Source organism: Triturus cristatus, chromosome 8, assembly GCF_964204655.1.
Source record: "Triturus cristatus chromosome 8, aTriCri1.1, whole genome shotgun sequence".
Classification (NCBI taxonomy): domain Eukaryota; kingdom Metazoa; phylum Chordata; class Amphibia; order Caudata; family Salamandridae; genus Triturus; species Triturus cristatus.
Window position 1 is genome coordinate 1,518,672,186 of NC_140591.1, and position 27,835 is coordinate 1,518,700,020.

Below are 27,835 nucleotides of genomic sequence, written 5' to 3' on the forward strand. Positions count from 1 at the left end.
TTCGCTTCTGTTATTTCCTTTTATTGAAAAACTTTGTAGATAGAAAATGGCAGTTCATATATAAGAGAACATTCAACAGAAATGCGGATATGAAATGTGCCGTGGGACAGAAGGAGATTCACAGATCTAAAAATACCATTGTCTTTTATTTCATGACCTCACATACAGAGTGCTAAGCTTTACATACAGAATGTACTCGCATTTTCACTTGGTTTTTTCCCCCTCAACAAAAAAAAGGTGTATAAAACAGCTTTTTAACTCTCAAATAAATATAAAAATAAAGAATGGACAGAATTTTTTTTTGATGTAATGTTTTGTCCTGAATTCCTAGATGTCAACACATTTTAGACTAGAAAGGTGAAACAAAAGCAGAACATTAACTGTAACAAAACTCAACATATAGCATGGCATAAAGCTACATTGTAAAGCATTGCCACTTAGAAAGGTGGAGTTATCTTGGCATTCAACACAACTTATCCTGACAACTCTTATAAGGAACCTCCGTTCATCAATTCCTTCACCCAGACAGTGGATCACCTAGAAAGGCGGGTAAACACTGCAACCTGACAGACCCAAACAGCTCGTAGCACGAGAACGGCTACCAAATTCTTGGATCCGAGATTGAAAAATCCTGCCTATCCAGAATTATGTAAGATTTCAGGACAAAACACAGAGGCATGTACATTCTTATTTAATGTAGCATTTTCTTATTATTCTCTTAAACCTAGCATAATCCCAGCAGAAAGGTCTTTCATTCAACTGCTATTTCACTTTCCTTTCTGTAAGCAAGCTGTCATGAAGTCTGGACACTTCGGGCTCATATACATCCATTACCAATGTTCCATTCTCATCGAAGAAAGCAGCAACAGACTTGGTGAACTCAGCTTCCCTTTGCTTCTTATTTTTCCCACTGATAAATGTCACTTTAAGGGTGTATTTGTCATCAAATCTGAAACACAAGACAGTAATATTTTAATAATGTGCAATACTTGGACAATTTACATTAGGCAAACGTAAATTTTTAACAATTGGAGCTTTTGTGAATTTCATATTTGTGTTATTAACATACAGAAGCTAGATTTACTCTTGATTATACATGTAAACATTGAGATTGTGCTAATGCCTTTGAAAGGATTTTGCTAGAACATGTATTAGTGTGTTTTTCTGGCTTATGTTAACTAGGCATCAATTTAGGCCCAAAACGCCATATTGTTCAAAACAGAGGCCTCCCCCGTGCATGAACACGGTTCATTATTTCTGCAGCACACAGTCGAGCAGAGTCCTGTTGATTTCCATTGACGTTCTTGCTGGTCGATTAAAACTTTCTAGCATGGTCACAATAAGGTTTCTTTCCTCAAGGACCTTCCGCTAGCTCACTGTACCCTATTTATTTATATTAGTTTGCTGTGTTTCATGCAGCTACTCTGTCCTGCCACCTCCCAATTACATTAGCATAGAGTGGGCAGAATTAATAATTATACAGTGGAATACTGCTTAGGAGCAAAGGCAATAAGACTTTTTACAGTGTGGAGCTCTGATCTACCGAGAAAGTGATACACTTGCTCACACCACGATAATTTTACAATTTTAATGGTTTAAAATGTGATAAAAGTATATAAACTCTTGATTTTGTTGGTGAGCCAGAAGACTTCCAGATGCTACTATGGATGCGGTCAGTTTTTCTGTTGATTTTGCTGCTCATTTGGAACTTGGTAACCAGGGCATACTGACAAAGTCAGAAACGTAAAAAAGGCGGTTATGGCATTTACTTTTTAATTTATTACACCTGTACTGTGCCTTTAGAATGTTTAGAATACATATTTAAAACGTATTCCTCTGATCTTGAACTCAATTATTGAGTATGCCCTTTTTTCTTAATTTACTGTGCTCTTGATGAGCTGGGAAATACCCTAACTCGGGGACACATGGCCTCGTGAAATTGAGATTACACACGGTCTCCCATCCATCAACCAGGGGGTGTGCAGTTGAGATAATATTTTGGGTTGCAGAATCTGTGGGGGACCCAGTGCCACAATACGAAGAAGAATTCCACAAAACAAAGAACTATGGTTGCACAGATAAATCAAGTAATCTTTTAACGCCATCACTACTTGTTTTTACCACTTTTCCAGCAAAACATTAAGCTGGCATAATGAACCGTGTGCAGCCCAATTCTATCTTAGTTTCTTACTGTGAGCCTTCGGCATCTTAAGGATAACCCTAAACATTTTCTTTCCTTTGGTTTTGAGATTTCTAACATCTCTTCTCAACTGCAAAGCTTCATATTAGAGGCAGAGGACGCTTTTATTTAGTGTTGATATGATAAAGGCAGTGGAAAAGCATTTCAGTGACTTAAAAAATCAATATTTCAAGGGCTTCAGTTACAAAATAGTGAATGAGGTGACATTTTTAAATCTTTACTTTTCCACCCGCACTCAGAAATATCAATCCCCTGTTTAGGCTGTACTTATGCATTGTTTCTAGAATTCTCCTCTTTAACTATCCACAGCTTGAAATTGTAGGTGGATGCCACAAACCACAACAGGTGCTCAGACAAACCAGGTAGTGGCCACTACACCATGTTTGCCGCCATCAAACCCATTAAGGAACACCTCTGCAGACTAAAGACAACCTTGAACTGTTTGAAAACCATCATCTTAAGCGCATATCACTCCAGTGCTACCATGCCTACTTGCAATAACGTTCATCAGGGTTGGAGGGGCTATAGGACTGCCTTTTCTTTTTTATAGACTGGTGAAGATTTTTGTGTTTGCATTGCACAGTTCTGCCCTTATGTCCTTGTCACCAGGGTCCTGGGCTTTGGCATACAGCATTGTAAAGGTTCATGGTGTCTGGTCTTTACGTCTATGGAGTGGTTGATTATGAGGATATTGACTGTTGTATGTGGTCTTGTATATAGTACTGTTTGGGAGTGAGTGAGAGAATGGTTGTATGTTGTCAGCAGGTGGTCTTAGGTGGCTAAACGGTATGGCACCGGTGTTGTGAAGGTGGCCTTATTTACTGTATTGAAATTGTGGCCATAGGGTTGTGCGAAGTATGTGTTGGTTTGTTGGGATGTATCGTGAAGACAGCTAAATGGTTGTGTGTTTGTTATGGTGGGGTGCATGGTCTAACATTTTCTGTGGCATGATTTGTATGTTGTTAATTGTGGAGACCTTTGTAGCATTGGGAAACATGTATATCAACTATTTTGCTTTACAACAGCATAGAGCATTTGAAGATGAGAAAAAGTCTGACATGCTATGTTGGATCCATGAGCCTTATGCAGACTCAAATATTAACAGGGCCTGCACTGTTCACAAACATTTAAAATGAAGAAAACGTTCCAGGGAGGCCTAACCATCTTGGAGATCCGACCCCACCAAATATGTGTGGCCTTAATGGTTGACAGCTTATGACAAATACCTGCTATCTCTAGAAAGGTGTATTGTAAACAGCTCTCAGATGTGTATTCTTTAAAATAAATAAAACACAATACTGGGCAGCGACAAGAACATAGTGTGTCTTTCTGCATGCATCCAGAGGAAGGACACAAGGTAATTTGTTTGCACCCCATCACTATCGAATGTTCTAGATCAGATGTGACAGACTTGGTCTACACAGCTACTCGACGGGTCCTTCCACACTCCAGATCTGCTCCCCTTCTAAAAAGAGGTTTCACTACAAGAGGATGACAACCCCCTCTACCCCAATACAGAAAATGTAATCATTCACACAACAGTTGTATATTAAAGCAGTAATGCACACAAACAACTCACTTGAAGAAAAACACGAAGAACCCGTCAGTCAGAATATATAAGTGCCACAAAGGAAGTAGAAGCACCACTATCAAAGACTACTGCCATGATGGCGCGGTGGAGGGGAGCGCCAGTGGAAGGATGGCTGAGGCGGATGCTGGAGGAGGTGGTTGGATAAAAGAAAGATCTTGTACTGGGGTGAGAATGTTAGTACTCAATCACGAGGATTGGTGCAGGCTCATATTTTAAGTGCTTTACTGCAACGCCTATACCAGACTAACTAGTTCATCAACCATAGTAAGGAAAGGAGCCGGCCCGCCGTATCTGCAGCACGACTTAGCGGTTTAAAGGGTGTTCCAAGCAGACTCTCCTGGTACAGAAGCACATAAAACAGAATAAGTGTGTTTGCCATTATAGGATGAATGGCACGTAGCCATGGTGAGACGCACTGTAGCATGGTGAGAGGCATCTATTTTTCAGCAGTGATGCATGCTAAAATTCCAGTTTTAATCCCACATTTTAGGAGATGTTGTGGTAGAGGTGGCATGAGCACAGACCTGTCATTGGTTCTTGCACCAGAGCCCATATTAATGGGTTTATGTGACTCAAAGGGGGCTGGGGGAGAATTAGAGGAAGGGCACAGACAGGAAAGGAGAAAGACGAAGAGTGGGAGAGGGCAGTAAGGTCACAGGAAGGTTATCAGTCCCTGGAGTTAGTGCTCAGAAGCCTCCAAGCACGCCTTGTATCAAAGGAGGGTTAGATAGGGGTAGGAGTTAATGGGACGCATGCTAGGCATGGGAGCCAAGGGATAGGATAGAAGTAGGAATAGGAATGTCTCAGCTGGGCAGTTCAGAATGTACTCATTTCAGAGGCTGGACAGTTAGTAACCCCTTCGGTGCTCATGACGGAACGGTTCCGTCATGAGCCACGGTTGAGCTGTGCTCATGACGGAACCGTTCCGTCATGACCGCGCCCGCGCAAGATTCCGTCAGCACAGCGGCGGAATCTGCGCAGCATGGAAGGGGTTAATTTCCTTAGGGCGGCTAATGTGCATGAACTAGTCGGTAGAAGACCGGTTGCAACGCACAGCTCACTTGAGTGCTGTGTTACTTGCTTCGCCAAATGCATGATCGTAGCCTACTGGAACTATGTATAGGAATAGCAGAGGTAAAATTACATTCATGATCCTATCATGTAAGGGGCTTCACCAGTTTCATGTTTCTTATCCGTTTAAGGTACCAGATTGGCAGGTTTTCGTTAGTCAAAGGGTAGGTAGGTGGCCGTCTGTTACACTTTGTTGTGGCAGTCTTAGGATGCCTGTCAATTGGTTATCATTTGCATGCTGGATCCATCAGCGTGCTTTGACAGTTTGATTTGGAAAAGTGGTAGAGGGAGAAAACGAAGCGATCAGGCTTGAAACTTTTGTGAAAGGCTGCAAGTGTGTCCAGGATTGTGTTCAATCTTTTGTATTCAGAAGATCCTCATAACCATTTTATGAGTGTGGGATAGTGAGAGCGCCCGGAGGAGGGTTAAAGGCCAAGGCTGAGAAGGTCTGTGACCAGCTTGGTTTGCAGGAATTCAGATTATGTTCTACGCACTGACCGGTTTGCGATTCCGAGGGCCAAAAAGCTGATGCAGTGACTGGCAGCCCGCACAGGGTGTGTAGTCAGGGCTACCTATCCTCCTTCAATTGAGCTGAAGTAGAGGTCTGGCTGCTATACTAAAAACGAGACGCTATAATACAACGGGTGCGCATTTAATTATCCTGATATTATGAAAGCAGAAGCTTGTTCTACTTGCATGTGGTTTATTATGGAACCTAGGATGCCAAGTCAACATCCGGTGTATTTTGTTGCAATGAAATCTAGTAAAGATCAACAGTTTCTCTAGGTGCCTCGTTTGCTCCATGGTCCACCGCCATTTAGATGACCTTGGATCTCATTACTCAGCAGCCATGAGAGGTTTGCTAGAAGCAAGAACCATAATCTTTTTTTCACCATGTTCTTTAGTAGAGATTCGCTAGGTGCTTAAAGATTAGAACCAAGTTTAGAAGAGGATTACTGTTGCATCTAGTCTGGTAGAACTGGGGTTTCTCAAACCTTCATGTTATGCTGGCATTTTTGGTATGCACTGAAAACGGCGGGATCGCAGCGGGAATAAAGGACTGGAATGAATACATGACAATAATAAAGGGAGGTAGCCATTGATGGCCAATTTTGCTGGTTAATGGCAGACATGCTCACTCTATACTTATTGCCCAATTAGGAGTCTTCAGCTATCTGGCTATTAGAAAGGGTAAAACAGCCTTCAAGGCCTATTTCTCAACAGTTAGAAGTTAGAAGTGTATCACGTTGGAAGTGTTGCGAAATTGGTGCACGGTAAAAAAATATTCGACATCCATTTTAAGGTTCCTCTTCATGGCCCTCTTGCCTTGAAATTCTTTACCATGGTGTAAGTCACTGGAGATAATGCTGCAGGTTATTCCACCATGATGTATGTCAGAGGCAGTCTAAACATTGTAATCACCTATAACACATTTAATAAACTCACCACATGTTGATATATGGTCTCCACAGTTTCAATTATAAAGGTGGCAGTATACTGGAGAAATCAGAAGCAGTGGGCTGCTTAGTCGATTCAGATGAGCCCTCCCTACACAGCACTGCCGCAAGAAAGGAGATAGCAAACTTGCTTCAAAAAAGGAAATATGAGAAATAGCCTCTGCGTACATACCAAGCTCGCACCAGTATAATCTTTAGAGATTAATTTCAGTGTCTCAGGAGGGATGGTCATAACCAATGATTGGGTGGACTGCAGTGGCATAATAAAGATTACCAAAAAATAATCTGCTTATACAGATGAGATGCACTTCATCCACTGGTCCAACAAAACCACAAACCTTAAAGGGAGGGAGCTACATAGGCAGGAATCTGGGAATGACTAAGAAGAGACCATCAAATACAATAGATTTATGCCATAAAAAGGCACAGAAGCACCAAAAGAAAATAACTGTAAAAAAGTGTCAAGCAAGACCTGCTGAACTGTGCAAAAAATAAATTTAAAAAATCAAAACCAATGCCTTTCTTTGCGTGAAGTTGCCAAGATTGGAGGTGGTGCTCATGGAGGCACCAGTGCCTGCACCCAGGCTTTATATTCAACTTCAATATCATGCTGTAGGAGTAGCACTCTCATATAGATGAGGTCCTATAGCGCACAGAAGAGCAAGTTGGAAAGTAGGAATACTCGCGTTACTAGATGATTAAATTTGTAAAGCCATTATTACACTGGGCAAGACTACCATTTCTCTTATACGCAATGTGTTAAATGGACTGTATTGTATATATGTATATCTGGGTCTGCCAGTCACACTACAAATGTGTCACATGTCTGATAAACCGTGCTCTACAAATGGCCTCATTTTTTAGCTGTATGGTTAAAAGTTGCATTATGAACACCCACGATATATTAAAAAAGCTCCTCACTATCAACTCGAGAACTACAGAACTTCACATTGTAGGAAAAGGTTTATTAAAAAAAGCAGTGCCGTGCAGGTTTCTTCAAAGGTCAAAGATAGCATTAATGCAGTCACAGCAGCACATGGGAGCACATTGCACCTGAAAACAAACTAAATCCCTTCTCGCTATAATATACATTAATTGTTGAGCATGGACAGTACCGTTTCAGATTAGAGGACAGCTGCCAGATGTCGTCGGGGTCCATTCCAGTAGGATCCTTGCGATGGGCCACCAGGAAGATGCTCTTTTCCTTGTATGAGGTATAGATGGTGAGCACACCCATCATCAAGAAATAGGTACACAGGAATTAAGGGAAAACTGGGATATATATATTTTCAACAGAACCGTTTGATTCAATGAAAGCACACAGACACAGACTAGAAGATTGCCTCACACCAATGAAACATTTAAGCAAAATGCAAACCTGCAATCAATTCAGTTAGCAGCACAAATTAAAAACTCTGTGCTGCTCAACTGAAAAAATCTTTCACTCTCCAGCACCAACACTTTCATCCCAACAACGCTGTCCTGGACAGTTACACCTAAGAATAAGAATAATCAGGAGTTCCGGGTGCATCCTTGAGCCCCTCCCCGCCAATAGTACCTGATAATTGTAATCAACCAACAAACAAACCAAATGTCTTAGCCGAAAGAGACCCGTGCGCCAGCCCATTGCCAGCTACCTAGTTGAAGCCTTCTCATGAGCAGGTACCATAGGGGGGCAGCCGTGATCTATTGCTGCAGGCTGTGGACTGAGATCAGGGATCCAATCAAAGCTTTCCAACTGGACCCAAGGGTAGTTCTGAGCAAATGACAAGCTTTAGCCTTATTTATTTTATCTGTCAAAAATGCGAGCACCAGTATAGGGTACTGGGACTCTGCTCTGATGACTCTCTCTTTACTGTTTCACAGCTGATCAGATTAATAAAACCCAGCAATGCAGACTTCTTCGAGTGACGCGACACCAACAGAGATGAAGCACAGTACAATAAAACTCAATTTGATAATAAATGCTGTGCTGGGCAAATGAGAGCGAAAGCAATTCTGAGTCAGAGCATTCTGCAACAAATGACAATTGCACCATAAGGAGATTAGAGGAATACAGTGAGCTACATTTGCATGCCATTACTTTCATGGAACAACTAGTGAATTGCTGTAATGTTCAAATCACAGCAGAGCTGCCACAGAAATGGAACCATGTGTTAATTTTACACAAAAGGCGACATCTGCCACACGCCATTCTGGAAACAGTACAGTGGGAGCTTTTAAATATGCAGAGCCCATGTTCTGAACTGCCAATCAGTTTTAAATGTACGCTTACTGTGCAATCCGAAAGGACAGTGACTCAACTTGGGTACAGTATGGCCTTGTAAAATTCAGGCCTGCATAGACATGGTCACTTTGCAATACACGGAGACTTTACAAACACGTATTTGCTTCTTTTTGTCTCAACATTCCTTTATAGCGTCAGTCTGATCTACTCATCGAAATGCTACTCCACCCTAGTGCAGGTGGAATAGCATTTGGATCCATTTATTCACATTTATGACAAGTAAAGTGCTGCTGGAGGAATGCTACAATTTAGGTCCATATACAGCTGAACATCCCACAGTGATTTAAAGAGGGAAGTTTCATAGAAGATCGCAGACAGCCCACAAGCGAGGCTCTTAATAGCAGGACTTGGGGATGCAGCCTTTTAAACCCAGTTTCATGGACCTCTAGTGGCAGACATTCCTGTACTAAAACAATATTTGAGATCTGGTAGGCCACAGAGTTCTTCTTTCCAGGCCCACGAATGTTTTTCAAAATCTCATACCGCCAAGAAGATTTAAGTAGGTATCTAGGCATCATTAAGCACGTGGACAGCACCCCAAAACTAGAACTGCACCCCTCCTTCCTCAAACAGGGTCTATCAGTTTTACATTTGCTTGCACAAAACATTTTCAGAAAAATGGACCTTAAGTGTTCAAGACCGTGTGTGTGATGCCACTTAAAGGATATGATACGACACAGATGGTTAGGACGGTTTTGGATTCTGGAAACGGGTGCAAGTAATCCCAGACCAGGGCAACAATTGCAAAGATGCAGGAGATAGTGCAGATGGCGAGGCGGCCATCAATCAGACCGAAATTCTCCACATACCTGTACTTTTCTAGGAGTACCTGCAAAGAAACAAGAGAAAATTATGCCTCCTCTTTTCCACCATTCAATGGCCATTTTCTATACATGGTTTTATAATTCCTAAGTATATGATGATTTGCACAGGATTCTCAGCAATTGTTAATCAGTTTAGCTATTGCTTCCCAATGAGTGCACGTATGGTGTTTCTGTCCTATGCGGTCATTGCTGTATTCTATCTCCAAGTATGGAGAGCGCTCATAGGCTTCATGGCGGGTTTTTTTGTCACTCCACTGTAGGGTCATACTAGGTGGCGCAGTAACTGCACCGTGTCATACCAATGACAGCCCTGGCGCTGCTACTACACAGAGGCTACTACTGGTACATCACAAAAAAGAGGAACTAAGTTCATGCAGCAAAAAAAAAAAAAAAAAAAAAAGATTTGTTTTTTTAAATAACAAATGTGAAAAAAATACAAAATTCTTTGCTAAAAACCCAAACAATACTTTTCCATGTCTGCACTGCCCCTCTAGTCTCCCCCGAATCAGTTTACACATTCATTTATAAGAGGCCCCCTCACTTTGGTTAAAAACATGACTGTAAGGACAAAGGCTCTTGCATGGTACGTAAACCTCTGAAACTCACCCTGTCTTCCAACTTTCAGGCCTACACAGAGATTTGTCCTGGTAATTGGATATGGCAATCTGCAAACCCAAAGCAAACTTACTCTTGCATATAACATTGCCTACTGCTCTTGAAAAAAGGCCACTGGGAGAGTCCATTCTAGGTTCAAGGTGTAGGCATTTTTACCTGTAGTCCAAAGGGCAAGAACCCCTCAGGCCATCCTGGTAAAATGAATTTTGCCCCAGTAACTAGGTCCTTCATTTCCCTTTTCCCTCAAGTGACTAAGTCCTTCATTCCCCTTTTCCCTCAAGTGTGGGTCGTGAGCATGCATTGCCATCTTACAGAAACATGAAGCTGGGAGACAATGTGGGATGCCAGTGATGCCCTAGTGAAGTTTTTTTATTTTTTATTAAACCACTTTATTAGCATTTTTGGATTTTAGAACAGGCGATATAAGTTACAAGAAAAACTGGCACTATCCCAGTTAGGACACATGCCCCCTTCATGTAAATCTTTACATGAGCACCTGCGACATCACAGTCCCGCCCACCCACCCACAAACCCAGACAGTTCAAACAGTGCTTGCTTCAGTCAAAAGTATCAATGGCACCGATTTTAAGCTTTGTTGGCCCACAGCAAACATTGTCATTCTCTTACATGCCTGCCAATCGCCTCAGCTTCTGGCATGTTCAAAGGACATGCAATGTCCAGACCTCTCGCCCAAGCGTCTATTGATAGAGGGGTAGACCCTTCCAATATCTTGCAACAGCAGGTTTAGCAATCAGGGGCCCCATATTTAGAAAAACAATTTTGCCCCTTATTTAATCCATCTCCGTCTTGATATGCAGAAAGGGCCAGTTGACATTGTGCACCAGGGAATCCATGCAAAGCCACCCAGCTAATGGTTCAATGGCGAGCGCGAACAGCAAGGGTGATAAAAGGCAACACCGCTGCATGCCCCTCTGAACAGGGAAGTACTCTAAAGTTCCCAACCAATTTGGACCTTAGCCCACATTCCAGTGTAAAGCTAGTGTGTATAAATATCCTAGGAAAATCTTGCTGAAAAAATCTACCATCAGGAGGGCCAGAAGGCCCTTTAAACTGTCCACCACTGTCAAGGTGTTATGTAGCCGGAGTAGATGTTCCTGGCATGAATCCACAATGATCCTGGTGGACAAGGGACATGATCACTGTCAAGGGTATCGCCAGGACCTTTGCAATACCTTTCATCTCAGTATTAATTAGCCAGACGGGCCGATATGAGTCATAGAGGTATAGGGGTGATCGGTGAACACCTGGATTAGGGATCATTATACTACTGGTCACTTTAAGGCCATATGGTAATGTTCTGTCCCAAACAGCCTTGTTTAGTATTGTATTAATCAGTGGGATGGCTTGTTTGACAGTGTATTTAAAGCATTCAGCCAGTAGGCCACTGGGACTGGGGTCCCCCAACCTACAATTGTGCAAAAGCCTCCACTAGTTCCTACTCTAATCTGTTCATCTACCTGCAGTAAGCTGGAGTTTTTTTTTTCTTCCAACAGGGATATTGAAGATAAGGTCTACCAGTGCCTCTTAAGCGAGAAAGTTGCCCCCTAGAGTATAGTTGGGCATAATGAGTTGCACATTCATGATACACCTGCCAGCCAATCACTAGTTGCCCATCCGAACTCCTGATCATGCGGATATGTCTGGGGGACTCTTTATACCTACAAAGCCAATGAAGACCTTTTGATGCTTTGTTACTCCACTGATACATTCTACTTTGTGTAGCACGCCAGGCCGTCCTTGCCTCGTCCAGGAGTAGCGGTCGCAGTCTGGCTCTGTGGTTGGCTATATTGTGTTTGAGAAGAAAGTCTTGGTAAGTATGGTGTTGTGCTTCTAGTGTCTGGTAGGTCTGTTCCAATTGTGTTGCATCTTGTAGTTAACGTTTATTGCAACTTGCAATGTGAATAATGCTTTTACGACAAATATGGGCCATAAAAGCTTCCCACACTACCACTTAGGAATTCACCAAATGCGCAGTCTGTGCGAAATAGCCTTTAGTTTCTTTTAAACTATGTGCTTGGAACTCTGGGTCAACGCAGCATCCAGCCCCCTCTGGCACTACCACTGGAATAGTTAACGGTTAGTTTAATAGTAAAGACAGTGGCCCGGCACCTGCATATGTGCAATGTGTCTCAGATCATCTGCAGGAGCTAACAAATAGCCTAGTTTAAAGTAGACATTATGAGAGCTGGAATTATATGTGCAGCCATGATCAGGAGGATAAAGCTTACGCTAAATTGCAGAGGCTCATCTTTGACAAAATATGGGTCGGAAGTGGAGTGCGCCATCTTTGAACTTATATCTATCCACTGTAGCATCAACCACTCTGGTAAAGTATTTTCTATGAGTAACGGTCTTATTAGGGTTGCTTGCTGGAGGACTGCTGTGCCATATATGGACGCCCTCACCTTCACTCCAATCCCCCCCATCGGTGATCCCTGGTCATCACTTTTGGGGTCTGAATCACCTTTAGGGATGGATTTAGTAATCTTGTTGATCTTGGGCTGAGTATGCCCTGGGACTCTTTGGTCTCTTATGAGGTCAGGAGAGGAGGCAGTAAGAACACCAAGTGAGCCTGTGGTCTCGCTAAGGGAAGATATAGCCACACGGGCTGGATTCAAGAGAGCAATTGAGAGGAGGCTGCTATACGCTCAGCCTGAGAAGCCATAACGACAATAAGCCCAGCGGTCTGGCCATAGGGCTTGAAGGACTAGTGTAATAATGGAAATGGGGGCTCACTACGGGAGGATATAGCCACACAGGCCGAATTACGGTGACTATTGAGGGGCCCAATACAACACGCCCAGCAATCTGGGCGGGGGGTGGAGGGCTTACAAGATCAGTGCAATAATGCTCATGGGGGCTTTGGTACACCGCAACTGCGGAATCGTTGCTAAGTCTCTGTAGAAGGAGAGGGACACAGGCATGCACAGAAGGGCAGCACAGGTAGTCACTATCTTAGTCCTACCTGTGTGCCTAAAGCACCACAAAGGGGGACCAAACAGAAGAGCAACAGGAGCCCACTCAGGAAGGAAGCCCACTGTGTATGTGGCCCACAGGCACACACCGCAGAAAGAAGAGTGGGAGGGGACACCCCCCCCCCCCAAACAAGTCAAAGCCCACCTAGAAGGGGCCCATGATCAGCTCCACAGTCCCTCACAGGCCAGCAGGTCATTCAGGCTCGAGCGGTCAACCAACCCACTCAAGAGGGATCAGTCCAATCCAGCCCTCAGACACCATCAAGCAAAGCCACCACAACTCCTGCGGCTCATTCATTTTCTTTGGGTGATACTCCTGCCACCTCCAGGCCCAGCTGCCACCCTGCAGTGGCACAGGTTAAGTCACCGATGATAGGTACCATCTGCAAACAGGGCCAGTCCCCAGGCACCCAGCTGCCCTAACCTCAATGGGCCAAGCAGGGCAAATCATCCAGAGTTGCTCTACTTTGGCGTCATCAGGCTCAACGGCTGGGCATCTTTAGAGATTGGCCCACTCATCAGTAGCAGGTCGATGCATCATAGGGACAGTCGCCCACTCATCAGTAGCAGGTCGATGCATCATAGGGACAGTCGCACCTGCCGCTCAGCACCCACCGCTGGAGTGCTGCCCACCTTGGTCAGAAGACAATGATGTTGATGGGGGTGATCCCGCCTCCACTCATCCGACCAATATTCACTGTTTCTGCAGTAGACTACACAGGGTGTGTTTTTCCAGCAGCAAACGGTGCTCTGGAGGAATCAGTTACCAGGAGATCGCCGTCATGTTTTTTTCTTGGCTCAATAGAGGATTATGAAGGATCTGAGAGTACGGGATGGAGTTCTCCAACTATGGGGCTGCCATGATGGCTGTCAAGCCACGCCCTAGCAAATATTGAATTTTGCCCAAAGTGTTGGTTCTCCCTCAGGTGGCTCTCATTTGAACGGACACAACGACCAACATACTGTGGCAAGGCTGACTCAGTGGAATGGTGCCAAGTCTCCCCAAGCAGTGGAGGAACTGGGCTGCGTGGCCTTTACCAGGGATACACTAAGTGAGAATTTGGGGACTATCTCCTGCACTGCAAATGCCAAAGAAGTAAGCTAATGAGGATGCATTCTTCTGGGGGTGTCTGACATTTCCAAATTCCAAAAGGTTGATTGAGAATTAATTTATTCTGATGGAAATTAATTTAGTCTGATTTACCATCAGTCCGAAGTAGAATAAATACTGGCTTATATTTTATTTGGACTTCAAGGAAAAGCTCTGCGGTGCCCGCACAAAGGCATGGTTGCCAGGAACAAGGGACCGTGTTGAAGTTCACTTCATGACTAAGACTAGATCCAGAACCATGGAAAAATCTTTGCTAATGTGACCCACCTTGGAAGTAGCTGAAATGCCCAGTGTGGAAAGGGCAAGGCCCCTCATCAGGAAGACAAACAACGAAATCCAGCAGAATGGAGCCTGTGTGGAGAATGTTCCAAGGCAGTAGGAGGACCAAGAACCAGGAAGACCTAACAGATATGCCTGCAGACCTAGCAGATAGCCAGAAACAACAAAAGAACTTATGCAACATCATGGGTGCCAGGAATTGCAAATGCGGTAACCCTGCACCATCGCAAACTCTCCCTCTACTATCTCAAATTTTTGGGGACCATCTACCACTCGACTGCCGTCCCAACAGCAACAAGAAGGCATTTCCTCTTCATCCTAGGTCTTAGTGTAGGGTCCCGTGGCTAAAAAGAGATGCCCAGTTTCTACAACCTTGGGAAATGCCTCTGTAGTCCTTACAGTTTCGATGATATAGCATTTTAAATAATAAGTTACACCCAAACATTAAACTCCGTATCTAACCGGTGAGCCAGGAGTTACAGTGAGAAGCCCAGATTCTGCGAGTGTCCATGCCAACATGAGATTCAACCATAACTGGCTGTGTTGGAGGTAAGATCCAGTGCACATGGCACCCTTGTCTACATACTAGGTCAGATGCATCAGTATTTTCAATTAATAAACTAGGGCACTGGTTGATCTCCTCCCCAGAACTGTGTCTGATGATCCAAACAAAGACCACTGGGAAACCAGTGGTGCAGTAGTTTAGCACAGTGACATTTGGAAACCCTGAATCAGTCTCCAGGTTGGGTAGAATGTCGTAATCTTTTTGGGGTTTTGAGTACCATTGGGATCCTTGATTTCTGGGACATTCTGCATACTAATCTCACTGAACAATTTCTCCTTGCACCCAGGCCAGGGATGCATCAAAGGGCAGGCATTTTGTAGTATTGGTACTTAGTAACATTATGTAAGGCACATTTGCTGACGAATAAAAGATTAATCCCCTCCGCCCGCAAGTATTTCCCAAACCTTTCCCAGTAGGGTGAAATAAGCAGACTAGATGCATGAATGTGTACTAAGGCACTATACTGAGCAAATGCTCAAGTTATGTTAGTGGACATATTGCACTCCCCGAACCAAAAGCGAAAAGACTTTTTTTCCAATGGTGCGTCTTATCTTAACTGTCAGTTTTCCAATGTGTAGTAGAGAAAAGAAAAGGTAACTAACCACGGTCTTCAGAGCAGTTAAATGATCACTTTCAGTTAGCAGACAGACAGCAGAAATAAAAGACTCTTTCACCGCTCCGAAGGCCATGGTTAATTTAATTATTGCCTGAAGAACGAACATTATATGTTTATTTAAGGCGCTTCACGATAAGCATCACAAAACAAGAATACGGTTAAGTTTACTCACACGTGTTAAGTAACATGGTAGCGCTTTCATCTGGGATTTTTACCCATCTGTTATTAGATTGCCATCTTATAGGCGTCCTAGACACCATCCTTAGGATGACCTCGTCGCAGTTCGCCACGGAGGTCGAAGCGTACGGTTCCTTCTCCGCTCTGATTGGACCGTTGTATATTTGTATCACAGCATAAAAAAATCTAGACCCGTTCGTGTCAGACAGACGTTTTTATATTTGTATTGAATTATTTTTTCACACCTCGCCACACTATGCTCTGCGTCTTTCACTTTACCCTGCACTACAGCACCTTGTTTCCTCAGAGATGTTTAGTTAACAATACATTTAATGTGTGAATGAATTTATGACAATACTTCTATAACCAACACATACTATTTATTTGAATTTAAGTGTTATCGGTATTTTCTGCACATATCAGTTAAATAATTATTTTGTGACATGAAATCATTTTAATACAACTCAATTGCCCTACAGGCTTGGATAAGAGTATTTCCCCAACGGAAACAATGCTTTTTATTTGGACATAGAGCTCCGGTTCCCAGGTTTAATGGGCAAGCCCCATAAAGGATTAATGCCGATGGCATGCAGCATCAGCCCAAATATATATATTTTTTTTTTGTCACAAAGGACGCGGCACTCAAAACTTGACTTTTTGAGAAACTTTAATCTCGTTTCAGCCTACACTTGGCTTTTTTCACACATGAGACATTTTGGGTGGAAACTTGTCCCATGTAGGATGCTATTAGTTGATGTTTTTTTACGGAATAAGGTTGTGTGAATTTGATTCGATTCAATGTAGACCTTGGTGTCTAGAAAGTCTATTTCTTGCTTGCTTATATTGCATGTGAATTCCAGGCCGATATTGTTATCCAACAGTTTTCGGTAATATTGATTGAATTCCTGTGTAGTGCCATTCCAAATTAAAAACAGGTCGTCTATGTAGCGTACCCATAGTATTATTGAAAAACATACAATATATATAAGCAAGTGTTGGTACTATACCATATAACCAGTGAAATAAAATAATCATGGGTACTACATCCCAGAACTGACAATGTCAATGATGTATGATTTATGAAAGACATGGCGAAAGTGGCAAAGATTTGTCGTTAAATTGTTTTTGTAAATGTAATTGACACTACAATTCCCAGAATGCCACATTGAGGTAAATGGGATAAGTAGTGGAAACTGAAGATGTCTCACTTACCGTGAAAAAAGCCAAGTGTAGGCTGAAACGCGTCGGACTGAGCTTCTGATACGAGATTAAAGTTTCTCAAAAAGTCAAGTTTTGAGTGCCGCGTCCTTTGTGACAAAATTGATTCCCTGGGCCTGGGTCCGGCCCCTAAGTAGAGCACCCGTTTACAGAGCGCATGGAAGGCTAAGGATCACATTGCTGGAGGAAATATATTTCAAAGGTGCAATGAGGCAACCACTGCTGGTAGCCACGTCATTTCATAGGCACGTGCATATGTTATGACATACGTGCACAAGTGGCAACCATGCATGTGCGCGTTTGAAATGGTGCAGGCGTTTTTTTATTATTTACCAATCCAGGCTGAATCCGTATATAAAACAAGCATTGGCATAGCCAATGGGTCTCGCCTTTGGGACCTTATAAGTGTTTAGCCATGCAACAGTTGCATAACTAAATACTTATAAGGTCCCGAAAGCGAGACCTATTGGCTATGCCAAGCGGCCGTGAAAGTGTTCGTGATCTCGATCAAACATCAAAGCGGCCGTGAAAGTAATCGCGGTAAAGCGCGGCGCGCGGACATGCACTGTAGCTCTAGGCTGGCCTGGTAGCACTTTTTGGAGCCCTCTCAATAAGTCTCGCCAGACCAGCGCATGCGCTGGGTCAGGCGAGACCTACAAAAATAAAACTACATTAAATGTTTTTTTTTTTTTTTTTAATAAAAAGGATTTGACTTGTGCCAAATAGCCTACTATAAGGTTGAGTGCCCAACAGTAATTTGCTACTGCGTCCGCCCAAATAATTAAAGAAATGGAGCGGTTGAGGCCCAGGGTGATAGACCTTTAGGTGTAAACAGAGGAGCGGGTTGGGTGTAGCAATGGGGGACTGGCTAGAGGGCAAGGGAGCAACAGAGGTGCTTAAAGGTGAGCAAGAGAAGGCCCTAAAAATGTATTAAAAGAGCCTGGGACGGGTGGGGCAAGCAATTGATGAGGTTGAAGGTGGAGAGGGGCGATTAGGAAGTAACAACATATGTTTGGGGGAGGGAAGCATCACTCGGAGGAGCAAGCAAGTAAACACATGCACTCCAATGGAGTGTGAAAAAAAAGGCTTTGCTCCAGGGCAAAGAAACAAAATGAACAAAAACAAAAAAAACACTGGATAAAAAGCAAGCATTTATGAGCGACAACAAGGGTAAGCAATGGTTTGGGCCAAAGCCCATTTGTAAGTTTTTGATATAGTCCACAATAGGAGTAAGTTTACTAGACAGCAAATAATCTTAAAGAAACCGAAGCGTATTAACAAAAATCACTGACCACAACTCACATACTGTGATAGTGCATTTTCTATTCAGGAGCCGAATTACCTGGCCTCCTTGATAACATTTTTCCAAGATTGCTTCAACTATCCGTAACGTGACAGCCCTGACAAATACATTCAGCATGGTCAACTCTCGTTTTACACGTTCAAACTCTATCACTCTTCAATATTCAGTTTGCCACATAAAATGTCGCAACTTCTCCGACATTTAAGCGAGTAAAATGTAATTGTATCCAATTTGTGGGCGAGGGATTACAGAATATCAAGTCATTCAAGTACAGCATAGTGGCCCTTAAAAGAACAGACATCGCTGCCTATTTATCCCCTAGATCGCAATCCTGCGATTAGCAGCCCCCTCATTATGCTCCTTTGATAAGCAAACATCTAAAACTGAAAAATCTTCGGTAAAACATGAGCAATAGCTGCTCACAGGGATTCATTACACATTAAATATAGGCTCACCGCTTGACTACTATGTGACACAATGTGTTATGCTGAGCAACTGCAAGCTGTAGGGAAGTTGTGTAGCAGAGTGACAACAAAAACTGGACATCCGCAGAGCTCAAGACTTTTGTCTACAGCGCCATTAATCCACCCCTTCCGATTCCATTTAAGAGTTATATTTTCAATTATAAAAATTGAGATAAACATTCTCATCAGGGCCACTCTCATATCAATCTTAGCTTTTTCAGGCATTACCTTTTTGGCAGAATCATCCAGGGAGTTCTTCACAGCAGATCCGTCCCATTTGTCAATTTTCACCGGTTTGTCATCGATCTTCCACTGGAACACGAGAGGAGAGTGAAAGATTTTGATTGCAAAACACATGGTGCATTTCCTAGTCTACAGTTGAGTGAGGAGACAAAACAGCTGCCAAACTACCCGTCTTTGAAGGGTGATTTATCACATTTTCCATTTTCCTTTTCTGACATTTTCGTCACAACAGAGTAACCAAACAGGCCGTGACATCACCCTTCTCCGGTTGATTCTGTCTATGCCGAGCATACAAAAGAAAACATACTGCACTACCCAACTGTACGAGAACTCCACTTCTTTGCACAGAACCTGCTGGTCCTGATGGTGCCAGGCGGGTTCCGTGCAAAGCCTGCATGCTAGGCAACAAAGGTTCAACTACATTGCAAAAGCAAAAAATGTGTGGTCATAGGTGGAGGGCAGCCACACACTTCAAAATGTATAAACGTGGGGTCAAAGGAGGGGTCCAGTAAAACTGCTGTAAGGCATTTCAAGAGATCCACTTTACTTACTGTAAGTTACAAAATGAGGTTTTAATCCTCAATGGGTACCTGTTAAGATCTGCAGTACTAATATTTAGGCAAGGCAGAACTAATGATTAGAACCACAGAGTCATATAAATGAATTATTTTATTATAAACATAGCCAATCTCAAAGAAAGGTGGGCAGGTCTGGGGAAGCAGCTCTAAAGGCGGAAGTGGCATTTAACCGATTTCCTAATGATTACCAGCAAGCCCACTAGATAAACTGTAAAATATGAAGTGAGCTGAAAAATGTATTGTAGATCTGGAAAGCAATTGTAAAAAAGTGATTTCTTGCCATGCACCCTCCTCGTCCACCCATTAGCCCCTCTACCCAGACCACCAACATGGCAGACTTTGAAGGCGGACTGTTGGCTGCAGATGTGCTAAGTTAATACTGACAAGTGTAAAAACACAAATAGCCGTGATACAGCAGATGAATCTGCAATACCGCAATATCAGGCGCAGTATTAATACCACCACACAGGTCTGGTAGCTACCGAGTGGCAAAAGCAATGGTCCACGAGGCCCCTTTTGGCAACAGAAGGGCTAATGTCTAGGTAGACGATCTCTACCCAAAATATAACGTGAAGTATAATTCCTGTTCATCATTCAACTCTTTTGTACAAGATATTTATCCCACAGTACTCCTCTGACAGACCGTGGTAACATCTACCAAGGCACCGCCTGCATCCATCCACTTACCCGAATGCAACACTTTCAAGTGAAACTTTGGAAAGAGCGTAGCTCTCGGCTACACAAAGGACTGCTCCAGCTGCGTTAGCAGGTGCCAGAATCATCAGAATAACCACTTGACCCACACTACCAGAGTTTATATTGTATACACTGCCAGAAGCTCGTTGTCACATGCTTGGTCATTTATGGTTTGAAAGAAGGGGATAGACAGGGACAAGTAGGCAAAATCCTGACAGTCGTTCAAGCGCATGCTGTGTAAGAGCAGCAGGGTGGGAGGAGGACAGGTGCAGGCAGTGAAATCCCCTCAAACACTGCACTTGACCTGTGGTTGCCAGTAAAGGAGACAAAGATGTATCTACCAAGCTTCTCAAGTTCAGCGCCACCTATAGGGGAGCTACTTGAACCCACCACTCCATCCAGCCTGGGTCAGCCACTTCCCACATGTACTTGCCATGATAAAGCATGCCAACAAGTCACTTGCACACTTCATAATCTATTTTTGATTTGGTACTCCTAAGCTTGCCGAGATGCCTATGGGTACATATTCCTCTGGAGAGGGAAGTGAGAGACCCATGTGGCACAGGCAACACGCTGCCCTTGGGTTTACCATGTTAACGTTCTGCATAACACATCACAAACTGGAAAGCCTGGGGCGGGGACACAACCCACCCCCACTTACCGCCAGGCCAACTTATACCATCTCGGATGACGATCAAGCTTCCTTTTAAAAGTTCCAGGTCATTCAACTGCGTACTACAATTTCTTTCCAAGCCTTCCCACCCACGGATATTTTCTATGGCTGTTAATTTGTCAATTCTTTTCAGAAAGTCAATCATCGCCCTCATGTGCTCAGTCTGCCCCTTTCCATGTATATTACTTTCTACTACAATCTGGGACTGATTTCCCAAATATCGAAGCTTATTTACAATCATCTTTCTTATAATGCACTTCATAGCGCTGCTCTTGAGCCATTGTCCCTCTCTTCTCCATACAAGATCACATTCTTCTTTTATTCTCCAGTTATCGCACTAGTTTTCAATTTTTCACCTCTAAAGTTGGAGCAAGCATTGCTGGCAGCCAGCATGCAGGTGACAAGGGTACAGAAGATTATCTTCTGGAAAGCAAAGCCAACAGTAACAGAAGTGAAAAGACCTAAAGGCATAACTAACCTTTTGAAAATGAATCATCTTTGCAGGGCCTGTACTTGTATGTGGATATCTAGGTACTGAAAAATATAGCAAAACTTCAAGATGCAGGACTAGGGCTTGCACAAATGCAGCCAACAGAACTGAAGCATCTTATGCTGCAAGATTGGAACCAAGCCTGAGGAACAGAGAATTTCCTGTAATGATACTAGATGCTCATTTATGCACTGCTATATATGCATAATGTTTATAGAAATCGCCTTAAAAAAAAAAAAAAGGGAGGAAAATAAATAAATCGGAGAATCTATACCGGAGCAACGGGAAGACACGAGCAACCAATCAAAGGAAGAGATAGTGCAACTTTGTTACGTAAAAATAGTACATCGACCTCAAATTGAAAATTGGGGCATCAATCCAGTGTACACCTTTTTAGGTCTCGGATGTCGAAAGCAGCACGCATGCGCTGCTCTAAGCATCCGAGAGCTTCTTGGAATCAATCCAGATTCCAAAGCTCTCGGAGGCGGAGTTGAAGCCCCACCCATCTTCCTCATTGGCTGGTGTCATCTTCTATGCTAAACGCTGGCTTGTGATTGTAAAGGAGGCTTCTTAGCCCCTCCTTGTTGCCGCCTTGTCTCCTTTTGGCTCCACCAACGGGGATTCAATCTCTCACTTGCGACATGACACACTCTGCTTCATTAGCTGGGACGCACTATGTTTTCCACACAATGCCGAAGGCTTGTTTTTGCTTTACAGACAATGCGCGTGTCCTCCAAGTAACCTCTCATTCCAATTGAGCACGGAGCCGCGAAAGTGAAAAACCAAGAGTTACTTCTGTATTATTCTACTCTTAAACTGCAATTACTTTCAGAATTTAGAAGCCTTGCCCATTGGCTTTTCTGTGCTTATTTATATAGCGCGAACTCGAACCGGAGGTATTTTGAGCATGGAGCCGCAAAAGTGAAAAACCCTTGTTTTTGCTTTACAGACAATGCGCCGGAGCCGCGAAAGTGAAAAACCAAGAGTTACTTCTGTATTATTCTACTCTTAAACTGCAATTACTTTCAGAATCTAGCAGCCTTGCCCATTGGCTATTTTTGTGCTTATTTATATAGCGCGAACTCGACCCAGAGGTATTGGAGTGCTTTACATTAGCACCAGTTGTGTTCACAAGGCCACATTCATTCATGGAGGCCACGGGGAGATAAGGTGATTTGCCCAGAATCCAAAGATGCAGAACCTACGCTGAGGCTCGAACCTACTTCCCCCGCTCCAAGGTCGGCAGCTCTATTGGGTATGCAACATCCCCTCCCTGCTTTCTTGGTAGATGTGGTAGTGCTATTGTGCCCACACACGCAGTCTACACTGCAGCTTCTTTTTCTTTTCATCTCTGGAGAAAGTGGGAACCACTTAGCCATTCGCACAGGTCGCGTCTAGTGCTCTGTGCTGCAAGTGAATGGTTACACGCTAGTTACTTGCCTCCATCTCTGCCACTCCCCTATGTGCTTAGACGTAACTTGCTCCCTTAGCGCCGCGACATCGCCTGGTGCCATCTGGGGGATTGCCAAGTGTGGCGTTCCATGAAGGCAGAAACCCACCCCACCGCCTGGACACAAAAGCGCACTTTGGAAAAGAGAGCCCCATTTGCTGCCAGCAAGTCTGGTCGCAGTTTTAAAGGGAGCAGCGCGCAGGCCTGCCTGGGCCTGGTGATTCGGGTCTCCATTGACAGAATACATGCCGATAAACGCGTTCACACAAACCGTGCAGTACCTCGCATCACCACCGATTTATCCTTCCCCGAGTAAGCCTCCGCACTCCCATCCCAGCCACCCACCCCTAAGAAAAAAAAGCACACACCAACACGACTGATACAAATTACTTCACTAATCTCAAAACACTGTGTTGGGGGCATTTCTGAGACGAGCGGTCTCAAGTGGGCCATGTTAAGTGCTTCAGATAAGTTATTGCCAGTGTCCGGCTGCCCTGCAACTTGGAAACGGGATGTTGTGTGTATGTGTGGGGGGTGGGGGGGGGGGGGGGGAAAGGGGGTAGATGAATGCCTATAGGGGACTACAAACAAGGATCCGGGGTAACTATCAGTTGGGATAAAGGCTCAGCTCAGTCAGACACAATCTCACAAACAGAATATTTAAAGTGTTGTAATGTTTTTGGGTGTGCAGTTTTATATAGTGCAAACTCGACCCGTAGGTATTGGGGCGCTTTACATGAGCATCATGTAAAGCGCTCCAATGTTCATGCTTAATCGAGCGGCGTGGGCTACAAGGTTGACTAGACGTCTTGGAGTTAATTTAATATAAGTTTGGGTGTTGCAGCACCCGGCTTTCAGGCTAAAACGTAAACAGAAAAGGAAAACTGGAGAAACGAGAGAGCTTTGGCAGAAACAAAACGCCCCAACAAAAACAAGGACTTAAGGCACCAAGGAATTTCTACGGCAGAGAACTGCCAGCAACACCGTGAAAACCATGGGATGCTTATTGGAAGCAGATGTCTTTTCAGCTTCAGTACTAAAGCCACAAACCCTGCGCTTACCTAGAACCCCTCCCCTGGTCGACCCAGCAACCAACAGGGACTTACTTCTGTGTCCATCCACAAACCACCAAACGAAACAAGCTTTGGAAATGCAATAGGTCTCGCCTTTGATTAAGTTAAAGCCATTTGCTTTGCTAATGGTATTGTATAGCAAAGCAATGGCTTTAACTTAATCAAAGGCGAGACCTATTGCATTTTCAATGCTTGTTTAATCAGGTGTGTATAACAAGATTAAATGATACCCCTTCGTCTAGATCAATAATAAAAAAACAAAGGCACCAGCACCACATCAAACTCAGTTATTGTCAGGTCCACTAACAGTATGCCGGTGGGTGCAGTGGAAGTGACTGAGAACTCAAGCCACATTCTGTGGTTAAGCTAGCTGTATCCCTAGGTTCCTGGCAGGGGCTTAGGGTGTCAGAAGGAAAAGCAACAGGAGAGGTTAGGAACGTGGGAGTGATGGAGTCGAAGAAGTAAACCACTTCTCTTGGGGAGGAACTGTGCATGAGGGAATAGAGTGCTATCCAGTGCATTGGCTCTGCTGTAATTTAAGAATTTTGTTTGGACAGGGCATGTGAATGGGTTCAAACCTGATGTACACCATTACCACAGGGGCAGCAGGAGAGCAAGAGAAGATCATATTCCAGAAGAAGATAACGTACCAGACCCAAGACAAAACTGAGGCCTGCCAACTGGTAGATGTGTGGGAGAGAGAAACACTGACAAAGTGGAAGAGGATGTGGCGTAACGGCCAGAGCTGCCGACGTTGGCAGTGGGGAACCAGGTTTGAGTCTCGGGTCAGTTCAACATCCTGTGATTCTGGGCAAACCACAATCTCCCCATTCCTAACCCTAAAAAAAAACACACAAAACAATGAACGTGTGTCCTTGTATAACGTAACTGGTGCTCATGTAAAGCATTCCAATACCTTCAGGTCAAGTTCCCGCTATATAAGACTGCACCAAAAAAAATAAGCGGTTGAGGAGAGCGGGTAAAATTAATTTTAAACTAGGGATTTTAAAAGCGTACATAGATCAATTCCTTTAAAAAAATTTAAAAAATTAATAAAAGCCCTCATAAATTCCCTATTAATCCATTGGACATTAGTAACTGGTGGGTAGATCCTCGGGTTCAGTGCAAGGAGGGGCCAAAGGATGGAGCATGCCACCTACCAGGTGGGTGAGGGCCTTCATTGCGTTCCTTCTCATACACAATAGGCAGTCAGTTCTGTTGTGTTCATATGATTAACCATTGAGGATGTACTGGCTATGCCTTCAAAGCAGCCTGATTCCGTTGTGTTTGATGTAAGCAACTTTATTTTCAAACAACCTGCCGTCCAGCACTCTTAAGTTAACACTTAATGCTGTGACAGGCTGATGAGAAAGGTGGGTAAGGCGGTGACAGACAGTATTCCATAGAGCAGTCTCCTGCCACTGATCAGTCAGTCTCCTTGAATCGGCAGAGACATGAGGCAGGGCTGGAGGCTCCAGTAAATGGTGGCAGTTGGCACAGGGCCCCGTCAGTTACTTATGCATGGGGATTGCTAAATCTAGCCCGCCCTCCCAAAGAATAAGAGAGGAAAGCAATGATGTCCCTCTGTAATGTGTGCCTAAGAAGATGTAACAGAGGACAAGACAGCTTGGGAAGATGACCGAAAACCCTTTCACCTCCATGTTCTTCCAACCTGCTTTCTGAAAGAAATGGGTTAGGTTGATTAGTATGTCAGCAGGCTGTCAAGGTGACATACAGGTATCATATCAAGACACTTAACAGCAAAGGGGGTAGGGGGTCTCGAAAAAAATAGCCAATGTTTAGAGACACAAAGGACGGTGTCCAGATGGAATTAATAGCCAAAAGGGCAAATATGCCTTTGTAGTTGTTTTTCTATAACATTTCAACTAGAAGGAGCGCCCCTTCTCCGAAACGCTCACACATCCACTCAAGGGCTGTACTGCAGGTAGTCCAACTGCTTTACGTGGCAAAATGTTTAAGCGATAGACAAGTCAAACTGGAAGAAAAAAAACAGCACTTACTGGATCCACGAGCTTAACTGCCTCGTCAGAAGCATATTCTCTGTAAAGATTAGTTACTGGTTTGCAGCAAACGATTAATTAGCAGAAGGGTACCTTCCGAAAAGATCAATTTTAGTGCTATAATTTGTAACTTTGGGAATAAAGGAAAGATCTTTCAGAACGGTTAGCCAGTTCCAAAATGCTCCACCTTGGTACCCCCTTCCACATATGATATCAGTCCGGTGCAATTTAAGGTAGAGGGTTTCAGAAGAGATTTCGTGCTCAAACCTGGCAGTTGACCAGTTATAAGTAGGTTTCACTGGACTCAGGTGCAACATATGGATTGGCACCTGAACAAACTGCGTTCAGCTTAAAAACAATGACATTGTTAAATAATGCACTAACTGAAACCACAAGAGGCCGATTATCAGTTAAGACACATCTGGAATCAACTGAAATGTACTTGACACTAGCTCAGCAGATAGCCAAAATCTCAAAGCACATTTACAACTGGACAGCTGCGATCCCCGCTATGGCTATCGCATGGAAGGTTGTATAACTGTAATCACAGATCCCCCTCCTCACAATCCACAAGGGCTCCCCTGGGACCATAACCCCCCGCCCGTTAGGGCGCCCTGTGGGTAGGAACTATGAGGATGCACAGCAGGGATACAGGGGCACCGAAGAATAGAGATCTTGGTGTCCCTTCTACTGTAGGGCGCTGCAGAGCACACCTCTTCGGGAGTAACTAAATAAACTCCACTTCCCCACCACCCCCAGCCACCGCGCTGCGCCCCCAGCTCATTACTTTCTCCAGGAGCCCGTTCTTTCCGCTTCTCGACGACATCTTGAAATAAGCCAACTGTTCTGCCCCTCCAGTTCCTCGACTTGTGCGTCGCTCATTGGTTGATTCGGAGGCTGACGTAGTGTAGTGGGAGGAGCCGAGCAGCCCTGCTAGAGAGGCAGTGTCAGTGCTTCCTAACGGAACCTCGGGACGGTAGGGGAAACGGAGCACGTAGTAAAGAAGCCAAAGAAAAGCCTAAGTACAACGTCAAGAACGGAATCTCGTTAAATTAAAAAAAAAAAAAAAACAATGGGCATTCAAATACATGTTTATTCCAAAGTTAACAAGCAGGAACATAATATACATCTAAATTCTAAGGGACTATATTCTAAACTCAATACAACATTCAGAGACGTTAGCATTTCAAGAAATACTTACATTCACCTTATCATTATGGCGGCTTTATTCGGATGACGCCGAGGTCAGGCAAGCCACTCTGCGAGCCATCTTAAAATGCATCTCTCTGTTGGGCGACTATCTAAACGAAAGGCAGAGAAGCAAAATGATCTTCCATACAGCGTTATTAAAATATATACCAATAGTAGGTAGCCATGCGCTATTTTTTATCTAGACCAATATGATCCAAAAACTAGTACTATGTAAACGCTCACCAAATTAATAAAAAAAACACGTGCATAAGTATCCACAACAGTGATTACTAATTTGACAAAAAAAGTATAGTTTTTAGTTTAAGTCTTACAATTTCGTCCTGTTACGGACTAATGCCGGCAGAGCTCTCCGTTCACATATGGCTGTCATTAGACTTCTGACGTATTTTGGCTAAAGGCAAAACAAACCTCCGCTTTAGTCCTTTTTCTTTCTCCTTGATTTGTTCGTTCCAGATGTTTACTCGTGTTATTTTCTCCCACGACTTGGCTGAAAATGGACTACAAAAAAAACTACAAGACCCACGAGACCGTGCAACATGAGGGCAAACACTGAAGGAGAATGATGGGAGTTGTAGTTTGAGAGCTTCGTCATAGACCTGCGATGTGGAATGCGCCTTCCCAGGAC

The 27,835-nt window shown here is 43.8% G+C and overlaps 1 protein-coding gene across 2 annotated transcripts; it reads right to left on the reverse strand.

Moving 5' to 3' along the window:
• Positions 1 to 26,938, reverse strand: SPCS2 (signal peptidase complex subunit 2). Of its 2 annotated transcripts, none has more exons than XM_085623360.1 (5): positions 26,786 to 26,938; positions 19,003 to 19,086; positions 9,275 to 9,435; positions 7,435 to 7,569; positions 1 to 949 (listed from the first exon to the last, which is right to left on the reverse strand). In XM_085623360.1, the coding sequence occupies exons 1-5, from the start codon at positions 26,822 to 26,824 to the stop codon at positions 763 to 765; spliced, it is 606 nt and encodes a 201-aa protein (XP_085479486.1). In that variant the 5' UTR covers positions 26,825 to 26,938; the 3' UTR covers positions 1 to 762. The 2 variants fall into 2 exon arrangements, with proteins under 2 accessions (XP_085479486.1, XP_085479485.1); XM_085623359.1 differs by having other exon boundaries at positions 19,003 to 19,083; positions 26,786 to 26,859.
• Between the last annotated feature and the right edge of the window lie 897 nt (positions 26,939 to 27,835).